The 27416-nt window shown below is 48.5% G+C and overlaps 8 protein-coding genes across 8 annotated transcripts; 4 read left to right on the forward strand and 4 right to left on the reverse strand.

The window, feature by feature from the left end:
- Positions 1–464: 464 nt before the first annotated feature.
- On the forward strand, positions 465–980 carry GIQ15_00126 (uncharacterized protein; the record flags this gene model as incomplete). The annotated part of the gene is made up of 3 exons (XM_033547543.1): positions 465–628; positions 736–859; positions 924–980. 3 exons carry the CDS (start codon positions 465–467, stop codon positions 978–980), a joined length of 345 nt encoding a protein of 114 aa, XP_033408494.1.
- Positions 981–1537: 557 nt separating this feature from the next.
- GIQ15_00127 (cytochrome b-245 heavy chain subunit beta) lies at positions 1538–2694 on the reverse strand (the record flags this gene model as incomplete). The annotated part of the gene is made up of 2 exons (XM_033547544.1): positions 1538–2421; positions 2475–2694. The coding sequence occupies 2 exons, from the start codon at positions 2692–2694 to the stop codon at positions 1538–1540; spliced, it is 1104 nt and encodes a 367-aa protein (XP_033408495.1).
- Positions 2695–6660: 3966 nt separating this feature from the next.
- On the forward strand, positions 6661–9566 carry GIQ15_00128 (uncharacterized protein; the record flags this gene model as incomplete). The annotated part of the gene is made up of 9 exons (XM_033547545.1): positions 6661–6718; positions 6775–7091; positions 7762–7893; positions 7967–7987; positions 8041–8098; positions 8152–8211; positions 8266–8646; positions 8721–8932; positions 8994–9566. The coding sequence occupies 9 exons, from the start codon at positions 6661–6663 to the stop codon at positions 9564–9566; spliced, it is 1812 nt and encodes a 603-aa protein (XP_033408496.1).
- Positions 9567–10404: 838 nt separating this feature from the next.
- Positions 10405–11400, forward strand: GIQ15_00129 (uracil DNA glycosylase; the record flags this gene model as incomplete). The annotated part of the gene is made up of 1 exon (XM_033547546.1): positions 10405–11400. The coding sequence occupies one exon, from the start codon at positions 10405–10407 to the stop codon at positions 11398–11400; it is 996 nt and encodes a 331-aa protein (XP_033408497.1).
- A 145-nt stretch (positions 11401–11545) lies between these two features.
- On the reverse strand, positions 11546–14999 carry GIQ15_00130 (uncharacterized protein; the record flags this gene model as incomplete). Its single annotated transcript, XM_033547547.1, has 4 exons — positions 11546–12439; positions 12494–14280; positions 14332–14917; positions 14979–14999. The coding sequence occupies 4 exons, from the start codon at positions 14997–14999 to the stop codon at positions 11546–11548; spliced, it is 3288 nt and encodes a 1095-aa protein (XP_033408498.1).
- A 295-nt stretch (positions 15000–15294) lies between these two features.
- Positions 15295–21145, forward strand: GIQ15_00131 (U3 small nucleolar RNA-associated protein 10; the record flags this gene model as incomplete). The annotated part of the gene is made up of 8 exons (XM_033547548.1): positions 15295–15671; positions 15734–18290; positions 18343–18570; positions 18632–18916; positions 18970–20010; positions 20062–20424; positions 20486–20630; positions 20706–21145. 8 exons carry the CDS (start codon positions 15295–15297, stop codon positions 21143–21145), a joined length of 5436 nt encoding a protein of 1811 aa, XP_033408499.1.
- Positions 21146–21363: 218 nt separating this feature from the next.
- On the reverse strand, positions 21364–22493 carry GIQ15_00132 (nitrilase 3; the record flags this gene model as incomplete). Its single annotated transcript, XM_033547549.1, has 2 exons — positions 21364–21927; positions 22146–22493. 2 exons carry the CDS (start codon positions 22491–22493, stop codon positions 21364–21366), a joined length of 912 nt encoding a protein of 303 aa, XP_033408500.1.
- A 699-nt stretch (positions 22494–23192) lies between these two features.
- Positions 23193–27212, reverse strand: GIQ15_00133 (pre-mRNA-splicing factor rse1; the record flags this gene model as incomplete). The annotated part of the gene is made up of 4 exons (XM_033547550.1): positions 23193–23219; positions 23283–24567; positions 24770–26843; positions 26969–27212. The coding sequence occupies 4 exons, from the start codon at positions 27210–27212 to the stop codon at positions 23193–23195; spliced, it is 3630 nt and encodes a 1209-aa protein (XP_033408501.1).
- Between the last annotated feature and the right edge of the window lie 204 nt (positions 27213–27416).

The raw sequence follows: 27416 nt of genomic DNA on the forward strand, positions 1-27416 counted from the left end.
CATCCAGAACTGCCAGGAAACAGGACAGACGCCTTGTATCTCCAGCCAGTCGAGCAGCCAATTCGCAGGCCACGATGGAGTCGCGGACACCCAAGCTGACGAGTATGCCAGCGATCCGGAGACACATAAATAGAGACTCTGCTGCTGCTCCCAGAAGCTCGAATAAAACACAGTTCCAAGTCCATTGAGCACCAGACGAAGAACACTACACCTACATCTACATCTACATCTACCGTCACATCCTGCTATACAGCTCTCTTTATACTTTCAGCAATTAAGACCAGGCAGATCCAGCCACAGAGTTTGCCTTCTCAGCCTTCTACCCCGCCTACCTATCTACTTAATCTCGTGTTGAGCCATTCGAGGGACCCCCTAGAGCTCTCCATTGAACCAGAAGCACAAAGCTAGGAAGAGACGAAAGAAAACACTCAAACACCAAACAGACAAGACACGATACGATAATCATGGCTCGCGGAAACGTCGGAGTTTACAAGGTCTTCTACAAGGGCCAGACTGATGATTTCGTTGTGTACGTTGACGATGTTGCTGCTGTTAAGCAGTGGAGGAAGGACAAGACCACCCCCCTAGCTCAGGTAGTTAGTGGATGGAAGATATTCATCACACACCGGTACGTTTCACTCCTGTCTACCTCCGTTGCTCCTCTCTAGCTCCAGATACGGGCTTACAATCGGTTTGGTTTGGGTTTGACCACTAACATTTACCTCCATGATACAGACACGGCGCACAAGGCATCCACGATGGGGCCAGCAAGGCGACATTGTCGAACGAATTCGGAACGTCAGACGAAACGGCGTGCATTACCAAGATACTGGAGAACGGAGACTTGCAGGAATCTGAGGTGAGCATGACAACACCAGCTCAATGTAACCATGTATAACCAGCAACTAACTATATAATTGCAGGGCACCGAACGAAACGGATCAACCAACGACTCCAAGGGTGTTTTGTTGACCCGGTAAATAGGGTTGAATGAGAAGCCGGACAACCACGAGATATCAGAGCCGGCAGTCGGTTTCCATACCGACCACAATTATGTATAAAATCATATCATGAGCTGTGCATCAGTTCATTGTGGCTACCTTGATAGCACAGAGGCCCGGCATAGGGTATATCGTGACAGGAATACGTTTGTTCTATGGGGAGAAGACAAGCAAGCTTTACACGGCTCTTGACGGCTATTACTTTTAGTTACTTGCTCTTGTATACCTAATATCGATATTCAACGAACATTTATTGAAACATGCTTAGTCCCACAGTAGAACTACAAAAGAGTGTCATTCAATTTTTGCTTTGGCAAGGTAATCATTCAAATCATAAACCAAAAAACCGGGTATAAATTCAGAGTATTCAATATAAACAACGCTAAAGGGCAATAACAATTATACATAAGATCTAACGGCAAGTGGTAAAACAATGTCGGCAAATAAGCTGGGGCGGGGGGGTTTCCAACCATACCGCTGTCAAAACAGAACAGGGGTATACAGGTGTTTATTAAAAAAGGCGGGTAAATCGAGAATTAGAAATGTTCCTTCCAGAAGTTGAATTTCACTTCTTTGCTTGTGCATTCCTTCGTTGCTTTTTTGACTTGTTTAGCCGCCTGGTTTGGACCGCAGAAGTAAACTCCAACATCGGCTCTGCGCGTCGCATCAAGATCAGCCATGTACGTGTGGTTCATTATACTAGCACGCAGAGCATAGAAGAAGCGGGCAAAATCTGGGCGACCGAATTTGGTGCCTGTCCTTAGTTCAGTAAGAGGGTCAAGTTCTTGACCGACTGAGTTGAGATAGATGTTGGCAGCGGTGTCTTCATCGAAACGTTGGGTGAGGTAGGTGTGTATACGCAAAAACTCCTGTCCGGAGCTTGCTTTTTCGGCGGACTGTGCTTCTAGCGAGGAAAGGAGGGCTTGGAACCATTCGAATGAGCTGGTATCTTTACAAATCCAGATAAATTCGACTCGACGAAGGCGGGTGGGTGGATTCGGGCCGGCCCGGTAGTGCCAGATATCCTTCAGAATGGATGCCCAGGGTGTCACACCAATGCCTGTGCCGATGAGGATGGCAACATCGTTACTAAACACATCTTCGGCTGGTGCTCCGTAAGGGCCATCGATACGAATACTCGGCATAGTCTGACCGTTTTGCATGGCGATTTCATACATGCCAAGCGGATCGAGACCATCGATGTCCTTTGCCTGTTCGGGACCGCAACCCAGTCGGTTTCCGAGTTCTCGGGTAAAATCTCCCACTTGTCTGATATGGATGCTTATATATGGGTCATGGGGGCACGAAGTTATCGTGAACGGATGCCATTCCGTTCGTGAAACGTCAGGGACTTGGAGGAACAGCCATTGTCCCGGCTTGTAACGTAGGCTGGGTTTGCGGAATTGAATTTCCATGGCATCTACACGCATGTTAATAGTGGTTCACGTTGTTAGATCGTATGGGGGTACGAACCGTATGGATGTCGAACCACTCGGACAATTTCAGTGTCCCTCGCAGCACGTATTTCCCGATATAATCTTTCAATGAGATAGAGGCCACCGCCCCAGAGCTCCCATCTCCACCCCTCATAACCAATGCAATGGTCCCAGAACTGCTTTCCAGCGAAAGGGGAGATTGGGTCTACAGTATCCCGTACAAAACACCCGGTAGCATGGGTATATAATGCGAGCATGAATGGGATGAATAGGTGATGTGTATACCAGAATGTCTCGTATGACTGCTGTCTGATCCTATGATGTGAGGTTGTATACATCAATAGCATACAAAGAAGCATCACATGGCCGGTGATACCAGCCACTTGGGTATAGTGTATCTGAACAGCTGCTTCAGGACGTGTTTGGTATCGCTCGATGTTAAAGAAGCTGTTTAAAGTTAGGAATTTTGAACCTTGCCAATAATACTATCATAAGAGGGCAATTGTACTCACTTGACGTAGTGTGCTACTACATGTATCACACTGAAAATAAGCAGTGAATATGCTATCTGACGGTGGAACCATTGCGATTCATCGAGAGGCAGCCATTTCAGCTTCGGTCTGACATATCTGAGAAGGGTCCTGCACATGGGAAAGAGGATAAGGGCTGTGTCTATCGAAAGCACGAAGCCGGCCCCTCGGGATATCCAGACCGAAAAGGTAAGCGAATTCAGCTTCTCAAGCCTCGGATCGGTCACTTGTTTCCACCTATACCACGAGAATAGATGTCTTGTTAGCTTGGTTTAAACCGGTAAAATAATCACAAATCCAAAGGAACGGGTTGCGGCATACCATCCGAATGCAAACAGCCCTATCTGCAGGCTGTAGAATATAAAGTAGAACAGTAACTTGGAGGGATTGAAATGTGACCTCCATTTGGAAGAGGTCTTTTTTGTCATGGTGACCGTTTAACCTCTTTCCGGATATTATGTGGGTTCGTTCAGAAGCGGAAAGGAAAATCGTAAGAAATGTAACATGCAACGCTGAGAAGAATAAAGTCTTGATGCCGGAATAGTAAACGGGAAAGTCGTTAATAGAGGTCGTAATGTATGTGTAGGGAGCGGAGAAGCCAAAAGGAGAAAGACAGGCAGTGGTTTAGCGCAGTAGTCGATAGTGATACGGAGTGCGATCGCAATATTGGTATAGCTGTAACGAGGGCGTAGTCGTCCCCAGAAGGAAATGAGCGTGCAGAATGTCGATGGATATGTCCAAGGCCGGAGGGAGATTGCCTATCCTCCAGCGTGCGTATCACAGCAGCGAGCTGCCCACGACGCCGTAGGGACGCAATCGAGATACAGTGCCGCAGTTGTCACCCGCCCTTGGTATATTGTCCTCTCCTAATCCGTCCTGTTATAGCCCTGTTAATGGATTGCTGTTTTTGTGAAACGGACAACTCCATGAATCAGTTATCCCAGCAGCCAACGTTCAATAGCTGCAGTCGGTATATCCGGTTTCACTTCCCCCACACCGGCCAGCGTCTATTCAGTTTTTTTTCCTCCGGTATGCCAAAAATAGAAGCGCCCTTCCGTTATTGAATATCACGACAGCTGTTCCTGTCTGTCTTCTCTCATATCTCAAACATGTAGTGTTTTGGTAAGGCGGTACGGCGGGTGCGGTAGGTGCTTTGTGAACGAATCGATCGGGCGTCTGAGATGGGAGCAGAGTAGGAGTAGGAGTTTTGGAATTTCCCAAAGATAGATATCGGACAGCCCTGTTTTACGTAAAGGGTCTATTCGATCGCTTGATTCGACTGGGTGCAAGCGTCCGCTGGATTTGGGGTCGGAAATGGTATGACACGCCAGCCGAAGCGCCAGCTTTTTGCTGACAGAGAGCGGTTAAATTGATGGCCCCCCTGGCCTCTAGGCCATGATGAAACGTGGTTGGTATATTTTATTCCCTTGGACTTTTTCGTTTCTATTTTCTCTTTGTCTGATTGCCTGTTGAGGGAATAAAATATACGTAAAAATCGCTCGTCTTGAAAACGGCCTTCTCAATGAGCCAGACCAGATGGATGGCTTGTTGTTTTTTTTATTCAGAGGGACAGGGTGGACCGACGCTAAACCTGTTGCAATTGACAACAGACTCAGCCTGTGTGTATTTTGGGACAATAATGCAAGGATCGAGAGCCCAGCGAGTAATCCGTGGAGAGAGTGTTATGGCTGATGATGCCAATGATGCCAATAGCAGAGTATAGACGGATCAAGCAGCTAGACGGCGAATGGACCGCCCTTTGGCCTTCATACAAGTCGAATTCCTCTATATCCCTGCGGGGACGCCCGTCATTTCGCCGAGCGTGCAGCCGGTCGTCCCACAGCGGCAATGCTATACGCAAAAGACAGAGCTACTCCGTACATCGTCGTGCTATGGACAGAAGCCCACTTGGACAGAGTTCGTAGGCAGTTTACCTTAAAAGCGCCACAGGCCAATGAGGGTGTGAAAGTGGCTTTTGAGGCCTCTGCGACCTTTATGGAGATAACCGAAGTATCGAGACTTATTGGCTCCCAGCACTCAACGCTACCCGTCTATACGCCGCGAGGGCCTCTTACGGGCATTCCATCCTCAGCATGGCCGGCCAACGGGCCCTCGTGGCGGCGTACTCGCTTCCAGAGATCGAGAGACGAGGCAGAACCGGCTCTCGTTCCTCCTCTTGCTCCTGTTCGCTGTGCTCTGTGTTTCCAGGGGCATCGACCGCAGACCGACTATCTCCCTGGGCACTTCCACTCCGCAGCAAGAGGATTTAGAGCGAGCCTATCATCTGCGTTCTGCAACCGCCCACGCTTGCCGGGATGATGCTTGGCCGGTAGAGATGGATTTTGTATGGCAGGATGCTCCATTAAGGTACGGAGTAGTGTGACATCGATGGCAGCCAGAATGCTACGCATCAGATGTACCGTAGCTACCAACAGTTATGTGGCTTTCCACTGGCTGTTGGGTTCACAGCGAGATGATAGACCTCGAGGACTGATCGATCATGCGCTGCATCCCTTTGATCAAGTCGTACGTGCACCGCTTGAACGTCTTCTGCTATACAATGAGTGGTTCGTATATCTATGTATCGTGCAAGTAGGCGTCGCAGATCCACGATCGGGCATCCGTGTAGCTATTGGCGACGGGCAGCAGCATCTAGAAGAGCTGGCTGATCGGACCGGCGTAGATGCAGGAGTAGACGCCATCCAGCGTGGTTTATGTGTGTTTATTTCCATGCCGATGTCTTCCAGTTGGCGTTGGATCTATGCAACACGATATAACATCGACGTATCCCCTTGATTCGCCCTCCGAGGCGTAGCAACTCGACAATTCTATTATTGGCCCGAGGACGAGCTGCAGACGGCTGTGGATGCGCCGGGATCCCTGCTGCTGGCCAATTGCTGCGTCTTCATGCGTGCCGGCCGTTCCTCGTCACATCCCAGGGATACGATGGGACGGACACTAGGCTCGCTTGCATAGTTATGGGCAAAGTGTCCTGCAGGCCATGCAGAGACATGCAGAAGTGTGATATCTCGCTCCGTTTTGCAGCTCACTGCCAATTATAGATACGCCAAAGCCAGAGATGCTGGGGGGGATGCTTCCATTGGCCGGGGGCAAGCCTGTTGCACTTAGCACCGTCCATGGAGGGCATCCCGGCCGACTTGGAGGCGATGTCGACTTAGCCGCTGTCAAGGGTTGTCTTTCTCCTGTCAATATCTATTCAGAGTCTCCCGGCCTAGTGACTACATATTGACATCGGACGACATCGGATCAGTACATCGACTACCGCAGTGGAACACGAGCAGAAAAGAGACATGAAGCGTAGACGATGACGGTATGACCGTTCTCAGATCGTCTACAACATTGAGATGCTAACTCACAGCCAGAGAGAGGAATAGCGAATCGACTCCTCGTACTCGCACCGGATGCGCATCAGCATCACCATCCATCACAGACTTTGAGATCTTCTCCTCGACCTAGTCGGCGAACCAGAGACACACGATACACGATATAGACATCGCTCTTTGTTTGATCCAAGTCGTGGTTGCTGGCCATCCACATCTACTCTATATCCAGCCTCCCAGTCACTTTAATCGCTCAACCGCAAGCCTAATTCTGAGGTATATATCCCGTCTCGCTCGCAGAGGCCGAAGGGAGAATCATCGAAAGGCCCCCACCCTATTCCATCTTGTCACCATGGGCAAACTTATCAAGAATCACTGGGCTCGTCTCATCATTCTCACAGCGGCACTATGTACGTATGCCCGAGGACGGTTGATATGGGTGCAATAACGCTAACGAGACATTTAGATCAGCTCGCGGCCGGCATACACGGATTCTTCTGGCCCAAGATATTCTGGGACTTCCTCACGAAAAACCTCGATCGGGCCGTCAGGCCGGTTCCAATACTACAGATCATAAACGTTCTGCTCGGGCTGCTGGCCCTGGCCTGGGAATGGCCGTTAAAACCGCTCGCGGGAACGCTGTTCCACCGCAGCATCGAAATCAGACTCTTCATCCTCCCTCTCAGCGCACTGGCTTCGGCCTTGTTATACCAAGGCACAAATCCTGCGATATATTATGTGATTGGAATGGCTGTCTACTTTTGGGGATACAGTGAAGGAGAGGTACGTACCCTTATGTTGCAGTTATAACGCAAGAATACTAATCGCTAGGTATAGACTGTATGCTCCGAGCCATGGACCTTACCAAGACGACGACCTATGCCCATAGAATCAAAGGTATAGCTGCTTATACCAACCCGTTAGAACCCAGTTGTATATATCCCCGCCCCTTTCAAGGCATCAGCGATGGCCTTTGGTACATATCTACCCTAATCTTGATCGACTAGTCCTTGATCAAACATGAACATTATGCTGTATATTAAAGCGATATTTGTCGGTGCACCTTAGCGATTAACGAATTAATGCATATCTACGATTTTTCTACTGATTCTTTCACATCGTTTATTAATTGCCGTTTAAACTGTTAAACTGTTGACTTGTACACTGGTGAGACAAGCTTATTTCTGACACCGCGACGCAGGAGTACAAATATCGGCAGCTGGATTGACGATGTCACGGCTGGTCATATATGTACAATTTGGCTCAAATTTGCGGCAGCCTTAGCTCAAACTGATGCTGAGATCTGGTTGGATGGCCAATTAATGGTCTGTCGCACTTGATGCATCCATTATAAAAGTCTTCATCTTCATATCCACCATCAGCTAAAGATCAAACGCAAAAAACCCCTCGATATGCTGGTTAAACAGTATTCTGCATGACTTCGTCGTTCAAGGAACGCTGTGCCGTTTGTGTGTCCATTGGATCATCTGCAGCTATGTCGGAAATACCCTCCAAGCCATGGCTGTTGAATTTCCGGTCTTCAGAGATTTTCATCGTCCTGGTCGTCTCCATCGCCATTTTCGTGGTATGTGACGAGCTATGGTTAGCAAGGACCGAGAGATGAGAATTCGGATGTGATGTTAATAGTTTAACTCTAGGATGTATTTATCTACAGCATGGTGAGAGTCTCGATGACTAGAGAATCCGATTTATACACTAACGGCGCTGATAGATAATACCCATTATCCCTAATGCTCTTGTCGACCGTATCGGCGTGTCACCACATGATGGTGCGTACTCTGATGTTTCAATAAGCCTATGGAGTACTGATTCATTTCTATAGCCCAAACCTGGATGTCTATCCTTCTAGCTACCTATGGAGGAGCTCTCCTAGTAGGATCCCGTACGTCTCTCTTCCTTATTCTCAAAGCATAGTTGCTGACCATATCGTAAACAGCCATCTTTGGATATATTGCGGATCGCTCCAGGTCACCGAAGGGCCCATTTGTCGTTGGCCTTCTCGCTCTGGCCGTGTCAACGGCGCTGTTTATGTTCGCCAGGTCGCCTGCCTGGTTTGTTATTGCCAGAGGCCTGCAGGGTCTCTCTGGTGCTGCCGTTTGGGTTGCCGGGCTCGCCCTGGTTGTTGTTACCGTGGATGAGGAGCGAGTCGGAGAGGTCATGGGCTATGCAACCATGGGCATGACTTGGGGGTCTTTGTTAGGCCCGGGCCTAGGAGGTATCATGTATGAAAAGTTGGGCTTCCATGGGGCATTTTACCTACCGATTGCACTCATTGCTTTGGATATCTTTTTGCGCTTTGCCATGGTTGAACCAAAGGGTATGGCCGTCCCTCCGTCTTCTTCACATCTTTCAAACCCCCCGATGCATCATGGCTAATGACAGGACGAATAGTTGCTGGACAGTGGAAGCAGAATGTGTCAGGACGCAACTCTCCCTCTACCAAAGGGACAGACGAACGCTCGCCGTTAATATCGCCCCCAGCACCCGCTGAGCACAACTCGAACAAAGTGCCCCAGATCCTCCAATTATTATGCCATAGGCGCCTTCTGGTGGCTTTACTGTCTGCTCTTGTTTGCGCAGCCACATTCTCGGCGTTTGAGACGGTAATATATGCATACACTCCTCACCAGCACTTCAACGGGTCTGTCTTCTAACCTCACGTAGACCCTCCCACTCTTCCTAATCGAAAGGTTCCATTGGTCCCCCAGTGGTACAGGGCTGATATTTCTCGCGATTTCTATTCCGACCCTCATCGGCCCGCTGATCGGAACCCTGGTCGACAGATACGGCGCCCGTATCGTCTCCGGCATAGCCTTCGCATTCTTAGCCATGTTTTTGACCTTACTCCGGCTTGTGCAGCACCCGGTAACTTCAGAATATGTTCTCCTGATCGGCCTACTAGCTGGTGTCGGCTTCGCAAATGTCGCAACCTCCTTATCCTCCATGATAGAGGTCTTCCAAACAGTCTATCAGCCCGACACACTTCCAGCCAGTACTGCCGGGGCCAACGCAAACCCGATTGCCCAAGCATACGCCCTGTTCAACATGGCCTTTGCAGGTGGGCAGCTTCTTGGTCCAATTATGGGCGGATTCATAAAGGAACGTGCAGGGTGGAAGGTCATGACCCTGGTGCTAGGCCTGGTGGCAGCCGTGACTAGCATTATAGTTGCGATCCTTGGGGGAGAGGGGTCGCCCAAGGGCAAAAGTCGAGAGCCTGAAGACGGAGTGCCAGCTTGAATATTGGCGGGCTGAGTTCAAAATAAAAAATAAGATGGGTATTCATAAGGTTGGTTAAATAGGGGCATGCATATTTTTGTTTGACTTTGACAGATGTATAGATCTACACCATGCTATACTAAGATGTATCTCAATGTAAGATAGATATCTGATTGCTATTAAAGATACTCACTCCAGATATATGCTGTTTTGCTTGGAATATAACCATCTAATTTTTAAGGCTCTCCCCATTTTCATTGTGGCAAGAGTTCTGATATGTTCCGACCAATATCCAATTCAGGGAGCTACACACGTTTCAATTCATAGCACAGCTAGTTAACTATTTAGTTAACCAGAAAGTGATTTTATCCCTTGATATCGCTAATACCGTCTAGCTATATAGATATATCGGCCTTTACGAATGCCAACCTAAGTCTTCTTACCTAGGAGTCGATTAGTTACAGTTTAGCATAAACTTCTCTTGCCCGGAGAATTATAAAATTTTCTTCCATCACTGTACTCCGTACGCTATCTTAATTCTTCTCCCTTTTTAATATTAATAAGATATAAATAACTGAACGAAGTTATTTAGATATTTATTGCTAAAGTTATAGCTCCCGTCTGCCGATTCAAGCTACTTGTCACGGCGCAAACGCTTACTGGATTGAGGCTTGCTGCCTGGCTGCGGTGGACAGAGCGATCATCGGCCAGCTCGTATTCAATCCGCCGTGTCATTTACCGTCTTTTGAGCCTCATCTACCCTATATTTAAAGGCTTCGGCCAGCCGTTGACGGTTGGTAGCTTCGACCGTTAATTATTCGTACAGTGTCCGGTCTGAAGCAGACCAACCGTTGAAACGATGCCATTTACGGACGATGAAGACGTTCCCCGGTCATTCAATGGAAGTCTGGACAAATACATCCATTCACCAAATGGGACCCCCAATGCGTCTCCAGTGAAGTCTCTAAAACGAAAACTGGACGGCAAAGAGGACGAAGAAAAGGACGAGAAGAAGACCCCAGCACGGGTATCGCCCCGGAAGACACGCTCGTCGAAATCGCTGACGCAGTCTACTCTGATATCCAGTCCTTCAAGGCAAGGTACACGGTCAGCGCCTCCACAGACTGGTAGGGATTCCAACAGCGATGGCACGGAATCGGGGACAGGAGCAAATGCGTCGTCCGCCTCGACTCCATCAAACGGCCCTGTTTCTCGCCTCCGAGACTCTACCCCGGAAAACCTCGTTCTATTGCTCATCGGCGTCAACCCGGGAATCATGACAGGCCAAACGGGACATGCATACGCTCACCCTTCGAACCTTTACTGGCGTCTCCTACACTCATCAGGGATAACCAGCTTCCGCCATCCACCATCTGATACATACAGGATGCCGGAACTTTACTCTATCGGCAACACAAACATCGTGGTTCGTCCTACCCGCGACGCCAGCCAGCTATCCAAGGCAGAGATGAACGCAGGAGTCCCTGTGCTAGAGGAAAAAATTGGACGATGTCGGCCAGAGGCCGTATGCTTGGTTGGGAAGGGCATTTGGGAGGCTGTCTGGAGGGTCAAGCATGGGAGAAATATCAAGAAAGAGGAGTTCAAGTATGGATGGCAGGACGAGTCAGAGAACATGGGGCGTGTTAGACCGGTGCTTGGAGGTAATAGTGAGGATTCATGGTTGGGTGCGAGGGTTTTTGTTGCGACGACAACAAGCGGGTTGGCAGCGTCGATGAGCTTGCCGGAGAAACAAGCCATTTGGAACGAGCTGGGTACTTGGGTGAAAGAGCGGAGAGAAGCAAGGGGGTTTGTTTTACCTACCATGAGCCAGGCGTTAGGGTCTTTGGATAATTAGATCTTGACTATTTTTCATAACTTGCGCGTTGGATTATATAACGCCTATATTCATTTAACCAAGGTTCAGGAAGAGAGTATGATATGTTGTGCCTTTGTGATATACAAAGACTATATTTATACCGGATGGGCATACGTGATACCAATCAACCCTCATCTGAACTTTTATCATCTGGCATGGTAATCGGAGGTCTCTGGCCGAGACCATCATCGGCGGGCATAACCTCGGCCTCGTTGTCTTCTAGCCATTCTTCCAAATCAACATGGACCCTCAATTCTTTCTCTACCAATACGTTGAAGACTTTTCTCAGTTCATCGAAACTCATTGATCCTCTTAGATGTGGCTCATTGTATGCCAGCAATACCAGCCTTTTAGACCAAGGGCATGCTCGAATAGAACGGAAGAACACTTGTCGCGCCTTCTCTTTCTCGTCGAGGGTAAGCTCAAATTGTACGTAGAGCTTCCATAGCGCAGCTGTGTGCTGGCCCGACTGTGAAGATATCGCCGCCTCAAAAGCCGCACGCGCAGAATGAGCGGTAGATCCTGCAGAGACCCCTCTGTAAAGTTCAGAGTAGATGGAAAATAGGTGAGGGATTAGAGTAGATTGTTTCAGAGGGTCGGCTGTGTCGTCGCTTCCATGGGGCTCAAGAAGTTGGCGGCCAAGGACTGAGCGAACGCGATTTTCAATCCGAAATCGAGTCTCATTGAAAGCAAAGAGGCTTAGAAAGATTGTATTTCGTGGAAAAAGTGAGACGCTCCTACTTAGCTCTTCGCGAATCTGGGCAGGTTTATAAACACGGTTTTCCGTGATATGGTGATACAGTAGCCGAGATTTGACTTGGTGGATTGGCTCCAAGAACATCGTCTTATCCAGCTTCTGGGTCTCAAGGCGCTGTTCTGCGTCGTCGTATATTTTTATTGCCGCTGAGATTTCTTGGCCTTGGGTAAGATAAATTAGAAGGGCTAAGCAGTCAGTAGAATAACTGAACATCTCGGGTTTGCGAAAGGTCAGCCCGTGAGCTTGGATATTGTCTAAACACTATTAAGACGTTAGTAAGTAGAAGTTTTCGTAAAGACAACGTGAGATACATACTCTTTTGCTCTTCAGAAACTCAGCTGAGCTGGCTATAGCCTTCCAATCTCCGGCGGTTGATAAAGAGGTTAAATCCAGGTTGTTATTCGGGATTGCAAGCAATAAACGAATTGCTTTCCCATAACTCTGGCTGTTAAGGGCCTCCCAGACCCAGGTGTGCCAAAGGGTGATACAATCTAGGGTCGCCTCCGTAGCAAAGCTCTGGCTCATAGAAAGGGTGGTGGTCCACACTTTCTCTGCAGTAGCAATTTGACCGTTTCTAGCCTCGATCAGTGCGTAAGCGTTGTATAGTTTGATATTCGAAGGGTTAGATTTGAGAAGCTGTTTAGCGTACTTCTTCGCCTCTTTGGGGTCAATACTATATTCAAAGGCAATAGTATATGCTGCCAAGTAGTCGCTGTCTGGCATTCTAGACACCAGCATCTTTAACGACCGTCGAATCCATTCAACATAAGCGCAATTACTGCCTTCTAAGTATGTAGATTCCCACGATTGAAATGCGGGAAACCAGTTTCTCCCGTCACCAAATAGGGTATCAATATCATTTCCAAACATTGGGTATGGGAACGAGAATGGCACATATTGATCAGGATCTCCCTCCTTTTCAGTAAGAGCGGAAAACCATTCCGGTGAACGTTTGTCTGCCTCATCAAGATTGCGGTTGGAAAAGAACGGATCTACATGCCAACTTGCAATTCTCTCACTATCTTCATGGGTTGTTTTCGGCAGGTGACAAAATATCAGAAACGCGTCGACAACTAAATTCGATACTTGGGGATCAGAAAAGCGAACGAGAAAGTCGGCTATATCTGAGAAGAGCACTACCCGGTAAGGGTCGTCTTCTTGCACCTCGTCGAGTGTCCTGGCGGGCAAGAACGAATATGACATTAAATCATGCTCAAGCTTGCACCACGAGCCGAAAACATCTTTGGCATCAATTTTCGGTACGTCGGGGTCGGACTTTGGATCTGGAGTATCACCATCAGCTTTACCCCAGCCCTGGGACCCGATTTCACCGATTCGCGGCATCTCGCTCTCCCAAAACTCGGAAAATGAAGAAAGAGCTGCTGCTCGATCAGTCTCCGGGTTGAGACCTTGCGGACAGCAGAAATTATATTCAAGAAGAGCTTGCCAAAGGCCAATTGAGTGCTCGGTGAACCCTGCTTCTCTCATAAAAAGGCTAAGGCGTAGTAGGATGTAAAGGCTAATAATCTGTTTCTCGGTGCTGTCGGGCTGCCTCGCGTTGACCTTCAAACATTCCAAGAATACCGATCGACATTTATCGTAGGTAAAATTGGTAAAAGTGGTTTGCTGGAAGTCCAGGTATTTGATCCATAGAGAGATATAACTCGAGTTTGACTCCAAAACCGACTTCCATTTGTTCGATAGAGTCTTTTGATCCCAAATTAAGGAGCCCTCTTCAATCATGCCGAGCAGTAACCTATCCCGAGGCGCATTATGAGGCAGGCTCGCCAATGCCTTTTCGTACAAGGACACCTTTATATCTGCAATGCTTCTCTTTTCTGCAGATGTAAACTTCCGATACCCTTCTCTGTCTGCAACGCCCACCATATTCTCTTGGTGATTAATAAGTCTGAGCCAGCCTTCCATATTATCTGGATGCTCATTCACATTACGGAACAAACTAGCATTCCGCAACCTGGGCCCTTCTCCTTCTGATTGTATGCTCCAGTCTGATTCTATATCAGTTTCGGCATCAGAATCTCGCCCAGGCTTAGCTTTCCCTTCGATCGACCGGTAGTCAGGAAGCTTCTCTTCTTCTGACACTATATATGCAGAATCAGCAAATCCATCCCCTATACGCCTTCGTTTCCTACTCCCGTCTTCTTTCAATGGGAGGAAATCTCGTTCTAGGTCTGGGGCCCCATTCGAGCTGGGCAGCAGGCGTCGAGACTTTGTGGATTTGGAAGCCGATCTCCACAGTGCTTTAAGATTCCGTTGCGCCGTATCTTCTGTAGCTCCTCTTGAAGTTATCACTATCTTTGTATCACTGCTAAGATCTTGGTCGATGGTGTAAGCTGTAGAAAGACCCAGCACCCTTCCCGCGCCAAAACGATAGTACCGGGGGATATCGTACTTATGGAGGGACCCATAGATCAACGTATACGGATCACCCGTGGCATCCAATATGTAAAGGTTTGAAGCATCTGGAGTCGACCGGGGTTTCGAGCTATCTTCAGCATGGTCGTGTTGTATGTGCCTACTAGAGCTGGCGCGCGATTCTCGACTCCTCTCTTTTGCACGACGTGAATCATGGTGTCTCGAAAGATCGGATGACTTGCTGGTTCTCACACGATCGCCAGCAGCCCGTAAAGATTTCTTTTCGTCTCTGCTCTCGCGATCTGTCTGTGGAGGCGCTGGCTGCGGTTTGAAGCTTCCAAATTTTGGGATCTGCGCTTTTCCCTTCCTCGCAGACGAATTAGTCTTATAATGCCGCGTAGATATATTAGAGCTGCACACATACCTTGCCCTCGCCAGAATCCATGGCTATCGTGTTCTGCTATATTGCTGTCGTCGAGCTCGCGACCGCGAAGCTCATTTATATATCGCGTGGACTTTCCCTTCTTGGCGCAGGGGAGCCTCGGGAAAAACTTCCCTTTCCGGGCCAGAGAATTTTATACTCTTCCGCGCGCATTCGAATTTCAAGATCATTCAGTTCGACGAGACCAGCTTCAGACCTGCGCAAGAAGAGCTCGCTTGCGTTTGGCTGCTGGGAGGGTACCTGCTATTATGCATTGAATATCTACGTCAGCATATAATCTTCCGCCTTACTTTGCACAATGGCGTCGTCCCTCGCCGCGCAGCTGTCGCAGGTTGCGGCTAAAGCAACCCATCAGTTTGATCTGAAAGCTCAAAGATCAGCCCACGCGCAATCGTTGATATTCGAGAAGAAAGTCGCTAGCACACAGGATTTTGAGACGATATACCAGCTATCCTATGAAGGGTTTCAGGAACTATGCACCCTCGACGCCCGCTTTCAGCCCTTCCGACAGAATCTTTTCAGTGAGCAGAGCAAAGTCGAAGACAGAGGTCAAATGACCGCAAGCCAGAACAAGGATCTAGATGCCATTATAGGGGAATTCCTCGCTCTGGTTGGTGGCCGTTTACTTCTCAACCCAGCAGTCAAGGCCGTGGACTGGCTCATTCGTCGATTTCGGTATATACACCAACCTTTTTCTGCCATGCGATTATACAGTGTAATCTGACATTTTCTTATAGCATACACGAATACAACACTGGTCCTCTGATTCTTACGTTCTTGCCATACCATACAACTCCTCTTTTCCTCAACCTCCTGTCTATACTACCAGATGACTTAACGCCTACGTTCAAAGTGCTATATCCATACAAGCGAAGCCTGACGCTACCTCCACGACGTCCAATCGTACACAGCGCAGCAACGAACAAAGAATTTTTCTCTGCCCTGAATAATTATGTTATACAAACGAGCAAGGCTAGGGCCCATTACCAGGGTCTCATTTCTTTCTGGGCTGGCATCACCGCAGAGGCCCTTTCTGCAATGCTTGATTCGGCGCAATCTGGTAGAATGGAAGTCGAGCGACGGAATAAAGAAGATGTCTTGATCCGTATGTTGCCAACGCTTAGCACTGGTCTCTCGTTGAAAAAGGCGCCACAACTTACAGTTGCCTGCTACATGCTCTGTGTTGTTCTGGCGAATAAAGGATCTCTGAGCGACAAGGCCATTGATAGCTTAATGGAGGCAGTGGCCGGGTCTTGGACCCCGGACACAATTGCTTCAGGGTTCACTTGCCTGTCAGTGATTATACAACAAAAGGACGAAGCCCAGCTTCCCAAACCTGTGATCAAGTCAATTATTCGGTTAGATAACGCGGTCGATATATTTGCTGGTCTCGGTGTAAACCATTCCATCGTCAAGCTTCTCACTGGCTTGGTGAATGTACTTACGGATAAAGACGAGGGAGGACTTGCAGCTCCATCTTTATCGCTTGTTAATCAGGTTCTGCAACGAGATATACTGGGCCCAAATGAGAAGACACAAGCAATATCTGCTCTCCTGAAGGCCGTGGACGAATCTCATCGAAAGGACTATATGTCCGAAGAAGTACGTCAACTAACTTCAGACACGCTCGCAACATTTGTCGAATCCAAGGACCTTGATCCTCTCCTTCAGAAAGCGATTGTTGAATCCAGTGTTGATATAAAGGCCATAGAAATGGCGCTTCAGCCTGCCATTGATAACAACATGGGCCCAGCAGAAATAGACGAAGTTGAAGATGTTGAGATGGGAGATGTACCCGAGAGCCGGCTCCAAGACGAAGAATTCGCAAACGCCGTTACATCGCTGTCTCAACGTCGAGCTCAGAAACCAGATAACTTTCTCGTCGAAAATCCTGCTTCCCTCTTCAGCGAACTAGCCGTTGCTTTCACCCAGGCTACAACTGCTGCGAATAAATTAACCACCTTCCTCAACCTCCCTATCCTACACAAAAACACAATTCTCAGTGACCCAACTTTCCTCTCTTTCCTCGTGCGGTACTTTTCCGGGCCTTACCCCCCTCTAGCTCGTGCCAAAGCTATCAGTGTTGCAACAGCCTCCATTGTTGAAGCAGGTGACAAAACCGTTGACCTACAGGCCGTTATTCCGTATACTATATCGGCCCTATCTGATATATCAACACCAGTGAGGAGAGAGGCTGCTGCACTACTGACTGCCATCGATAATCAGTTTTTGGCATCTAAAATTGAGGGCTCGCCATGGGGTCAAGGTTGCATCTATGGTGCCAACGAAAAGTCAAAGTCAGTTCAGTGGCTTTCTTGGAGGGATGTACACAAATTCGTCAATCAGGGGTTAATGCCTGACTTGGAGGAGTTTATACTTGATTCCGCCCGGATTGCAGAAACGTTCATGCAGGCAATCCGGGGGACTACGCAGGATTCTTCCAAAGACTCAGACGCAGAATTGAAGAAGTCAATTCGCCGCGATTTCTTCTCGTTCATTTCCTCTCATATTATAAATACGCCACTCTTCGCTATAAAGCTCAGGCTCTTAAAGATCGTCAACCGCATCGGCAAAGTTGGGCCTACTCCTCGCACTCAGTTCCTATCTCCTTTGCTTGAACAGTGCAGGTCAATCGACTCCGACAAAATTAAGCGCATTGAACTCCAGGAGCATGTATCCATACAAGACTTGGAGCAACAAACCCTCTCCGTCGTTTATCAAAAAGATCCAACTGCCACCACCTCTCTCCTGTCGTTGCTGAAAGAAGACCCTCAATCCACTAGGTTATCGTTTGTCGCAGCCGTTTTTGCCCGCCTAAAGGATATCTGGCCCTCCCTGAAGGAGGAGAAGGAGCTATTTGCTTCTGAGAATTTGTTAGACATGTGTCTTTCTCCTAACGCCCAAACTGAGGAGCTGGCTGGCTTTAGTAGAGAGCTCCTTCGATCGGTGAACTTGTCAGGCCCAGTTATCACCAAGTTTCTCAGTACAATCACCTCACCCTCTTGTGATATTGACTCCCAAGCGCCCGCCCCGAAAAGACGGCGAACGAGCCAGAGCAACATGGTTGCTATGAACCCGGCTAGCCGAGAGGAGGCAAACGTTCCTCTCCAGAGAATTTCCTTTATTCTTGAGTTAATCGATGGGTCACAACCTGAGGAATACCCTGAGCTGATCGGAGGCCTATTTCAAACTCTTGCCATTGTTCACCGCTTGAAGTTACAGGTGCAATCGGAAATGAGCTATCTTCTAAGCCTTAACCTAGGCATCCTGCTTTCTATAATTAATAAATACAAGGTTTGTTTCCCTCAATTCGCCTCTATCTTGTAGTTGCTAACTGTACATATAGGGGTCACCAAAGAAACTCGACACGTCGGTCATTAGGGCAGATCTAATAATTGACTGTGTTCGCACGTCAGAGAGCCCACAGGTCCAGAATACGGCTCTCCTCCTTGTTGCAGCCCTCGCCACCGTCGCACCGGAAATTGTTCTTCATAGCGTTATGCCCATCTTTACCTTCATGGGATCAAATGTTCTTAGAAAAGATGATGAATACTCGGCCCTTGTAATTGACCAGGTAGGTACCAGCCAAAATACTTCATTTGGACGTCAGGGTTATTGACAGTTTTCCTTCCTAGACCATCGATCAGGTTATTCCTCCCCTTGTTCGCTCACTCCGAGTTCAAAAGAGGGACGTCGTTATGGGCACATCGGAGCTTCTGCTGTCCTTCACAACTGCATATGAGCATATCCCGTCGTACCGCCGTCTCAGACTATTCGAGTCGCTCGTGAACAAACTCGGCCGGGAAGATTTCCTCTTTGCGGTCTTGGCAATGTTAGCAACCAAATACGGAATGGATAGGGATGTGTTAGTCACAATGACTGCCCTTGCGTCAAATGCAGAGGCTCAACTTCAACTTACTGTAAGTTCTTTACCTTCCAATCTCCTGGTAATGTTTTACTTACCTCTAGCTAGACATACGCCCGTTATTTGAGTCTCGTACAAGATGCTTTGCAGCCAAAACCGACTATATCGCGAATTCTTCTTGGGATTGGTAGCGAGGATGGAAGGGAGCCTCACAAGGTGGCAGTTGATCTCCTTCAGACGCTATCTCATTTGCTCAAGTTTACGTCCCTTGGTAACAAGATGGTCCAATGCTTTGAGTCAGATGAGACAGAAGACGCCACAAAAGTCCATGGTCTATTTTCTAGTATCTTAGAACGGCTTTTGGCTCTCGGTGAGGCAGTTCGTTCCATTAAACCCATAAGCGACGCGTGTGGCGACGCCCTTGCTACCTTGTTAGGTACCCTCTCGCTCGTTGATTTCATTGACACCATCGAGGTTCTACTCAAGAGACCAAAGGACGACCTTCGCCGAAAGGTTCTAAGGCTACTTGAAAACCGACTAGAGCTTACCAATGACAGAGACAGGGCCTCCCAATTAAAGGCTCTCTCATTCTTGTCTGTGCTCGTTGGTATTGTAGAGACGTCGCCTGACATACTCCTTAAACATGCAGCGGTTGCATGTATGGAGAAGATCTCTGAGAAATATGGCAAGAAAGACCCCGAGAAAGTTGTCGAGGCAGCAGTCGTTGTGGCTGGGGACAAATGCATGGGACAAACGGATAGTCGCATCCGTATTATGGGTGTCCTGTGTCTCGCATCTATGACGGAGGTTATCGCAGATGGCATCATCCCCATCCTTCCAGTGGCCTTGGCCCGTTCCTTGGATTTACTTCAAGGCAGTATGGCAACCAAGACACGAAACCCCGAGCTTCACGACGCTGTATATTCGCTACTCTCTGCTTTGCTTGTTCATATCCCTTATATGATCTCACCTGGGGATTTGGATAGGGTTTTGCAGCTTTCCGCCAACTCAGCTCGCGCCGGCTTATCACAAGATTGTGATGATAACCGCCAGGATACCTTGCAATTATTGGCGAAACGGGTCGATTCAAAGGAAGTATACAACACTGTTGAACGTAACTGGGACTTTTCCGTTTCACAGGGCTCCAGGGTAAGGTCAACCTTTCCACGTATATATATTAATGAGACTAATCGTGTGCAGGCTGCCAAGGAAGCTCTTGAAATTGTCAAACTTTCCATCGAGAAGCATCCGAAATCAGACACGATCAAAAACGTTCCTGCACTATCTAACCTTCTATGGAAATTTTTCGATTTCCGAAGAGCACAATGCAGTTTGCCCACCGGTGACAGATTTGATGGTCAACAGATTGATGATATAGAGTCTTGCATCAATGACCTGACGATAAAGATGATATATAAGCTGAACGATACTATTTTCCGTCCCTTCTTCGCGCAACTTACCGAATGGGCAACGGAGGAACTAGACAAGTCTGACATACCTGGCAAACAAGCAAGATTGACAACATTTTATAGGTTCCTAGAGACGTTCTTTGGCACCCTGAAGGTTTGTGATTGGAAATTACCTCATCGTCATTGTTCCATACTAATCAGGTTGATTTCTCTAGTCCATTGTCACTGGCTACTCCAGTTATATCATTGAAAATGTTGTCGATGTATTGAAGAGTATACAGCCAAATGTAAAGGCACATCAACCTCTATGGATAGCCGTGATGCGCACGCTTCGAAGCTCATTTGAGCATGATCAAGATGGTATGTCCTCAAATCCCATTACCCGATTCATATGTTTAAGGTAGCCCGGTTTGCTAACTTACATCTTTGAAATAGAATTCTGGCAATCACCAAGCCATCTCAGCTCGATTTCTAACCATCTTATCAACCAACTATCCATGGCTAAGAGCCAAGCATCGCTAAAGCTGGTCACAGCTGAGGCAACCCCCAGCATTGTTGCACTTGCCATCGCCGCAGATTCTCCAGATAATCAAAAGGAAATAAACACACATATTATGAAGTATATGCGTGCTAGCGGCGGCAGTTCTGACTCCTGCAGAGGAGAAAACGCGTTCACCCGTCTTGCAACGGTGAAATGTGAGCAAAGCCTGACTGAGCAGCTAGGCGAAGAATGGCTTGCATTACTGCCCGAGATGTTGCCATTCATCAGCGAATTGATGGAAGATGATGATGAAAATGTTGAGAGAGAAGTTAGGAAGTGGGTTTTGATGATCGAAGATATCTTGGGAGAGAAATTGGATGATATGCTGGCGTAAACACGCACGCGTGATATGAGGGAAGTCAAATGAATAGCCTCTCCAGCCAGGCTCCTTTTTTTTCCTTTTGGCGAATTTTTTTAAAGGGCAAAATACCCCTTGGGCGTTTTATTTGGTTAAAGGCTTAAAAAGGGCAGAGACTAAAAGCATAGCATGTGCATATAGAATGAAAATTCACGTTCGAAAATAGAATGAACCTATCCGTACACATTGGCCCTTCATTGTGGTGGAGGGTTCAAGTCCAGCCCTTCGACAGTTAATTTAAATGCATCATTCCGCGAGTAGCTCCCTGCGACATCAAGCTCCAATCTGCCCCTTACACAATCATCAAAGTCGACCTCGACTACCTGCAGACTCTCCTCGTCTTCGTCGGTAACATTCCAGATAGGGCCGGCCAACACCTTGCCAGAGGGACTAATGATGCAGCCACCTCCTCCGGTGACGATAGAGTCATCGGAGCCATCCTGGTCTGGCTGTTTGATGTCATTAGTCACCCAAGAAGGCAGTTGGCTACGTTTTAAACACTGGTTAACACTGAGGACGACGGTGCGGCCCTCAAGGGCAATGGTTTGCATCAGGGGTAGCCAGGTATCGCGGCCATCCGCCGTGGGAGCGAGGTAGAGATTAACGTTCTGCTGGTAGATAGCCTGTCGAAGCAATGGCATATAGTTCTCCCAGCATATAGCCGCTGCAAGAGTGAGTTTGACGCCATTGATCTCTGCAGTGACGGCTTTCAAAGTTGATGCTGGCCCTTGGGCCCAAACCAGTCGCTCAGAGCCAGTCTATATAACAAGTTCTTAGCATACATCCTGCACCATAACCTCGCCATAGATAATATAAGACCTTATCAAGGCCGTTTATGAGGACTCACTGGCATGACCTTTCTCCTTTTTCCTAACATGCCATTCTTGGGGTCAATATATACTGCTGAACAATAAAGGCTTCCACCGCATCTCTCGATGGCCCCTACAACAAGCAGGACACCAGTTTCTCTAGATACCCGCTCAAGGAACTCTCGAGTCCCGTCACCTCTATAATTCTTCCCCTCGGCGACAGGCAGCTTTCTTTCAACCCAGTCATCTCCGCTGGGCACTGGAGTATCGCCGAAGTCGACGGCAGCTTTATAATATTCAAGGTATTGATCTCGCCCGGTATCATTGCGAGACCCAATTGCTGCCCCGAAGTTACAACCTCTAGGGTATCCTCCTAGATATCCCTCTGGGAACAGCAGGACGTTGGCACCGCGGCTTGCTGCCTTGGTGGTAACCTGCTCTAGAGCACCGAGAGTCTCAGCGAGCGTATCTCGAGTACGGCATTGCGCGATAGCGACCTTGAGCTTCTGCGACATCTTAATCCTGTCTGTCTCCTTTTGAGTTGAAATATTTGTATTTGTCCTAGAGGTAGAAGAGATGCGAGGGATGAATATATTCTTGTTTTGTATAATCTAAGAGAGTTGAGCTCCCCGCTCTAAGTATTTATACCGAGGAATAGCCGGCGTGGGGTAGAGCAAAACACCAAGTATGATGCAGCAGAATGAAGTGGAAGATAGAGCATTAAGTTCCCCTACGAGAGATATAGGACGAACTACAAGAGCATGATTGTACCGACGGATAAATTACGATTCCAAGTTCCGTGTGAAGTAATCGGAAGGGACCGTACTCAAAGATCGTCGACTGAATGGTTCATCTTGTCTCATACAAATCACCAACATCACTAGGATGAAAGATGGATGCATCCAGCTCAAGATCAGACGATTGGAGGTACATGCTGACCGAGCGAGGCAAGAGACGTGTTGATTTATGATCACTTTCGCACAGATTGATGTCAAGAGCTAGCCTACTTTGCTGTTGAGGCAGCCCTTTCTGTAAATATTAATTGTATTTAAAAATTTTCGTTGAAGCTCTGCACAAGATTGCCGCCAGCAAAAATCGGGGCGGAATGTGAATTAAACTGATGGAGAGTTACTGTACACCCCTTTGCACCGTCTCTGTTCCCAAATCCGACGCCCTGCATGGAAAATTTCATTAATATTGTCCCGCTAAAGCATTTAGTAAGCCACCTTGGTCCTCATGTCCTGTAGAATGAATACGTTAGATTGTGCCCTGCCTTGCGCTATGGGGTGGAAGAATATACTCACCGATATCTTGCGCTCGATCTCCCGCACCGACCGATCGAGCTCTCCTGCAATCGCTTGCTTTTTATCATTTGGTAGAAGGAAGTAAGTCTCACACAGGTCTCCGTCGATGATGCCCTTGCACGGAGCATAGTAGCCTCTGTATATGAGATGATCGCGTCCGGCTAATGGAGGGTTCTGCGATGTAAGCTGCATCTCGAGGCTTTGGAAGAAATCAACGTCATCACGGGTGACGAATGGAATGAACATTCCAACTGTCCCTTGGAGACCAGTCCAAACAAGGATATCACGGCCACCAGCAACTAGCTGGGTCTTCTGGATGCTTGTGGGTATGTCTTGGGAATAGAAGTGCGCAACCAGGCTCAGTCTGTTAGGTGCCCCCTGGAGATATTGTCGTTCGTGTATTAAATGAGCACCAGAGCCGTCTTCGTCGGCCTCTTCAGATGCCTTCGTGGGACATCGGAGAAGCCACAGGTTACCGAATTTATCACCTCCAGCGACGGTCTCATAGTCCACCATCGTTGTGCACGTGGTCCAGCGGGATATGATATCATCAGCAAAGGGGATGAGTTTGTTCTCCTGGTATTTATAAACCACGTAGGTAACACTCTCCTGGACATCACTGACAATAATTCGGCTTCCTTGAGTCTGGAGCCCGACAATCACACGCGGTGTTATTTGAGCTTGACATTTTCGCAGTAACTGCTTCATTCCAAGATCGTATATCCTCAAATCAGGACCGACTCCAGCGAGAAGACGACCTTGGAAGCCGAGGAGTGCAAGTGGCGGCTCTTCCACCTTGGTCTTGTGTATGAACTCCAACTCTGTCCCTTCTTCTTGGAATCGGTAGATGTGAATGAAGCCACAAGTGAAGGTACGAGGACTGACAACCATATCTTTACCCGTTCCTACAACCAAGAAAGTTTCGTCCTCTTGACTTGCAAATGACACTGCCGCAATGCTCACTGCAGCCTCATTATCTTCAAGTTCAACCTTGGACATGACTGCCTTGGCATCGATTGGGTCGACGACTTGGATACATGAAGCCCAGTGGTTGGTGCCTCGGGGGTAGCCAAAGTCTTCTGGAGGCAGTTCGGCATTATCGCCATTTACTGCGGTTGAATCACTGAGGAGTTTAGCTTTGGTAGAGGGTGAGAGGACATTGTTATCAGATCCGATAACATAAAATAGCGGATATTCGGGGTGTCGAACGAGGCTTCGTGAGGTGTAAGAAAGAGGTATTGACTCTTGAAGGAGGTTATTATCTAGTTTCTCGATGGAGAAGATGCTATGCAACCGTGTCAGTGTCCATAAAGTTAAAAATCCACGGGTAAATAGAAAACTTGACAAATTTTTGCTCAGTAGGAACAATTGGAAAAATAGTGCAATCCCCATGCCAATGCAGGCTTTCGGAGTAAGTCACAAATATCATCATGCAAAAAAAAAAAACCTAATCTGGGTATATTAATAAACAAAATACTTTGACGTACCGTAGGTTTTGGCCCTGGATTCCGACCATGCCTTCAACGCACTGTTCAGAGGAGAAGTTCCAACTCCACTCGAGACCGACATAGTTCAAGGGCGTCAGTGTAAAACTCTTCGTCTGGACGTCGGAGTATCCAAGCCAAGACCGGGAGCTAAGGGCCAAGACAGCTCTCTGTTCTTTGACAGAGACGCTGAACAGCTTGACTGGTTTGATGCCGAGGAATCGCGTTCGTGTATCTGACAGTTCTCCGGTAACTTCATCGAGCACGGTACGCAAGTAGATTCCGGAGTACAGTCCGATATGCAGATATAATGTCGAGCCACCCGAAGTAGAATCGATCATTGACATGATGGAAAGGGCAGATGGCGCAGAAGTCAATGCTTGAACTGATTTGTTTTCGAGGGTTGACTCGGGATCAAGACTGAGGATTCGGACAGTTGAATCGTCGCATCCAACAGCCAGGAACGAGCTTCTCACTCGTCCCTCAGGAACTTCTCCTAAGCTCAGACAAGTGACAGTGCCGGACATTTGTCTTTTCTCGTCATATTCTGCAAGGGAGCCATCGGTATCCATTTCGAAATAGACAATCTCTCCTGAACTCAGAGCGATCGCCACCTGCCTCTCGTTTGTAGTAGCAGCGACGATAGATCGATGTTGTGGAGCCGGCCACTCATTAACTCTTTGGTCTGCATGAATATGTCGGATGCCCTTTGGATGAACTTGGATGAGAGACTCCTCTCCAAGTTGCTGCACCGCTAGCGTCGGGGCAGATGAGAGGAAGCCAGTATCAGTGACCTCCTCCACGGTCTCACCAATGCTCAAAACGAGAGTGCCGTTTGAGAAGGAGAGAACAATGTATGCATCGTAACGGTCGTTGCGGGTCAGCTTTGTAGTCCAAACCGCCGACGGGACACTAGGTAACTCTGACTCGACAATCTCGGAAACCTCAAGGCCGTGCTTTAGTGTCCTGAAGCTACTTCTAGCACCAGTGCCGCACAGCGTGTATAGCTGAGGCGCATCCTCCTCTGTTAGGTTGGCGATGGAGCAAGACATCAACGGGTTCAGAGAACCGATGCTTTCTACCAGGTTCAAGTTTTCTGCGGGTCGTGGTCGGAAGTAGGCAGGAGGTAAGGGTTCAGAAGGGTCGGCGGAGCAGTCGTCGCTAGCAAATTCGATCTCGTCGTCATCGTCTCCGAGCTTCTCGAACTGGTAGAAGTGCTGGTTGCCGGTTTCGCTGGCGACAAACAAGAAACCGCTTTTGAGAATACACAAGCTTGACGCCAGTGGAACGGTGTCAAAGTACTTGAGCTTGAGCCTCTTTACTTCGCCGGTGGGCTGTTCATTCTCGTCCTCCACCATTTCCATCGTCAGCTTGAACAGGTCACCGTCCTCAGACTGCAGCAGGAAGAAGAATGCTCCACGCATTTTATGCATCACTCCAGCGGTAATGCAACGCTTCCTCTCCGGGTCTTCGGTAGGGCCACGCCTACGGGGGATAGGAACCCGGAACGCATCCTGGTTTGAATGTCGGTAAACAACGTTATCCTCCGCACAAACGAGGACACCACTCGGGCCATCAGCCCCTCCGGGCACCTGGAAGAGCATGGACGCCGTACGATCGACCGGATCGGCCCATTTCCTGACGACGTGATTCAACCCAAGGTCGAGTTCGTAATACACGAGCATCTTCTCCGTGTCTTCATACGCCTGTCCCGTGGGGTCCTGGTCGACCTCGGTGTACTCGACCTCCAGCGCCGCAAAAATAGGGTTTTCGTAGCCTACATCGAGCGCGGTGAGGGCGAACACCAGCGTCTGCGGCCTGTGTGCCTCTAGCGGCGACGATATGGTGAGCTCAGCCTGTGCATTTCGATTGAGAACGTAGACTAGCTTGTTCTTCTCCACGGACGCGATCAAGCAAGCTCTGCCCTTGGGGTCGACTGCAAGATACTGGCCCGGAACGACGCGTCGAATGCCTGATTTCCCAAAGGTCTCGAGGTGAATCCTGTCGAACCGGTTTTGCGCAGGCACATACTCGACGATGGTGATTCTTCCGGAATCAGAGCCGATAATAATGTAGTCTAGGCAACGTATACTCAGCACAGCTCACGCATAAACTGCTCCCCGATCGGCGTGTTTCCTACCCCAGGAGCTTTATAAAAATCACTAACTGGCCTCGAATGGGAATATAAAGCTTCAGACATACCTTTGTTGCTTCCGGCGAGCCTGAACGCGGCCAGCGACCTGATGATGCCAAACACATCCTGGGAGAAGAGCGTCTGGACCTTGCCCTGCGACGGCTCGGTGCGGTGGATTGTGAGCTTCGATCCCGAGGCAGAGACGATCTGCTGCTCCTTTGTGCCTGAGAACTGGCCCAGGATAGCCTGTGTGATAGCTGTGGGAGGCTGGATGGTGAGAGAGTACATGAACATGGACGAGGTGGTCGCCATGGCTGCTCAATCGACCGGTGCAGCTGTCAGAACTAATTGGAGCCACTCATGAGAGACAATCCATTGCCTAGCTTCACCACGCTGATGGCATTGGTGATATTAATATCGATAGTGGTAGTGGTGATGTTGGTGTAAGTGAAGTTTTGTGGTGTGTTTGGGAGAAGTTTCTTTCCTGTTCCACTCGGCTCTGGTGGCGCTAGTCCG

Source organism: Arthroderma uncinatum (assembly GCF_011692745.1).
Source record: "Arthroderma uncinatum strain CBS 119779 chromosome Unknown scaffold1, whole genome shotgun sequence".
NCBI lineage: Eukaryota > Fungi > Ascomycota > Eurotiomycetes > Onygenales > Arthrodermataceae > Arthroderma > Arthroderma uncinatum.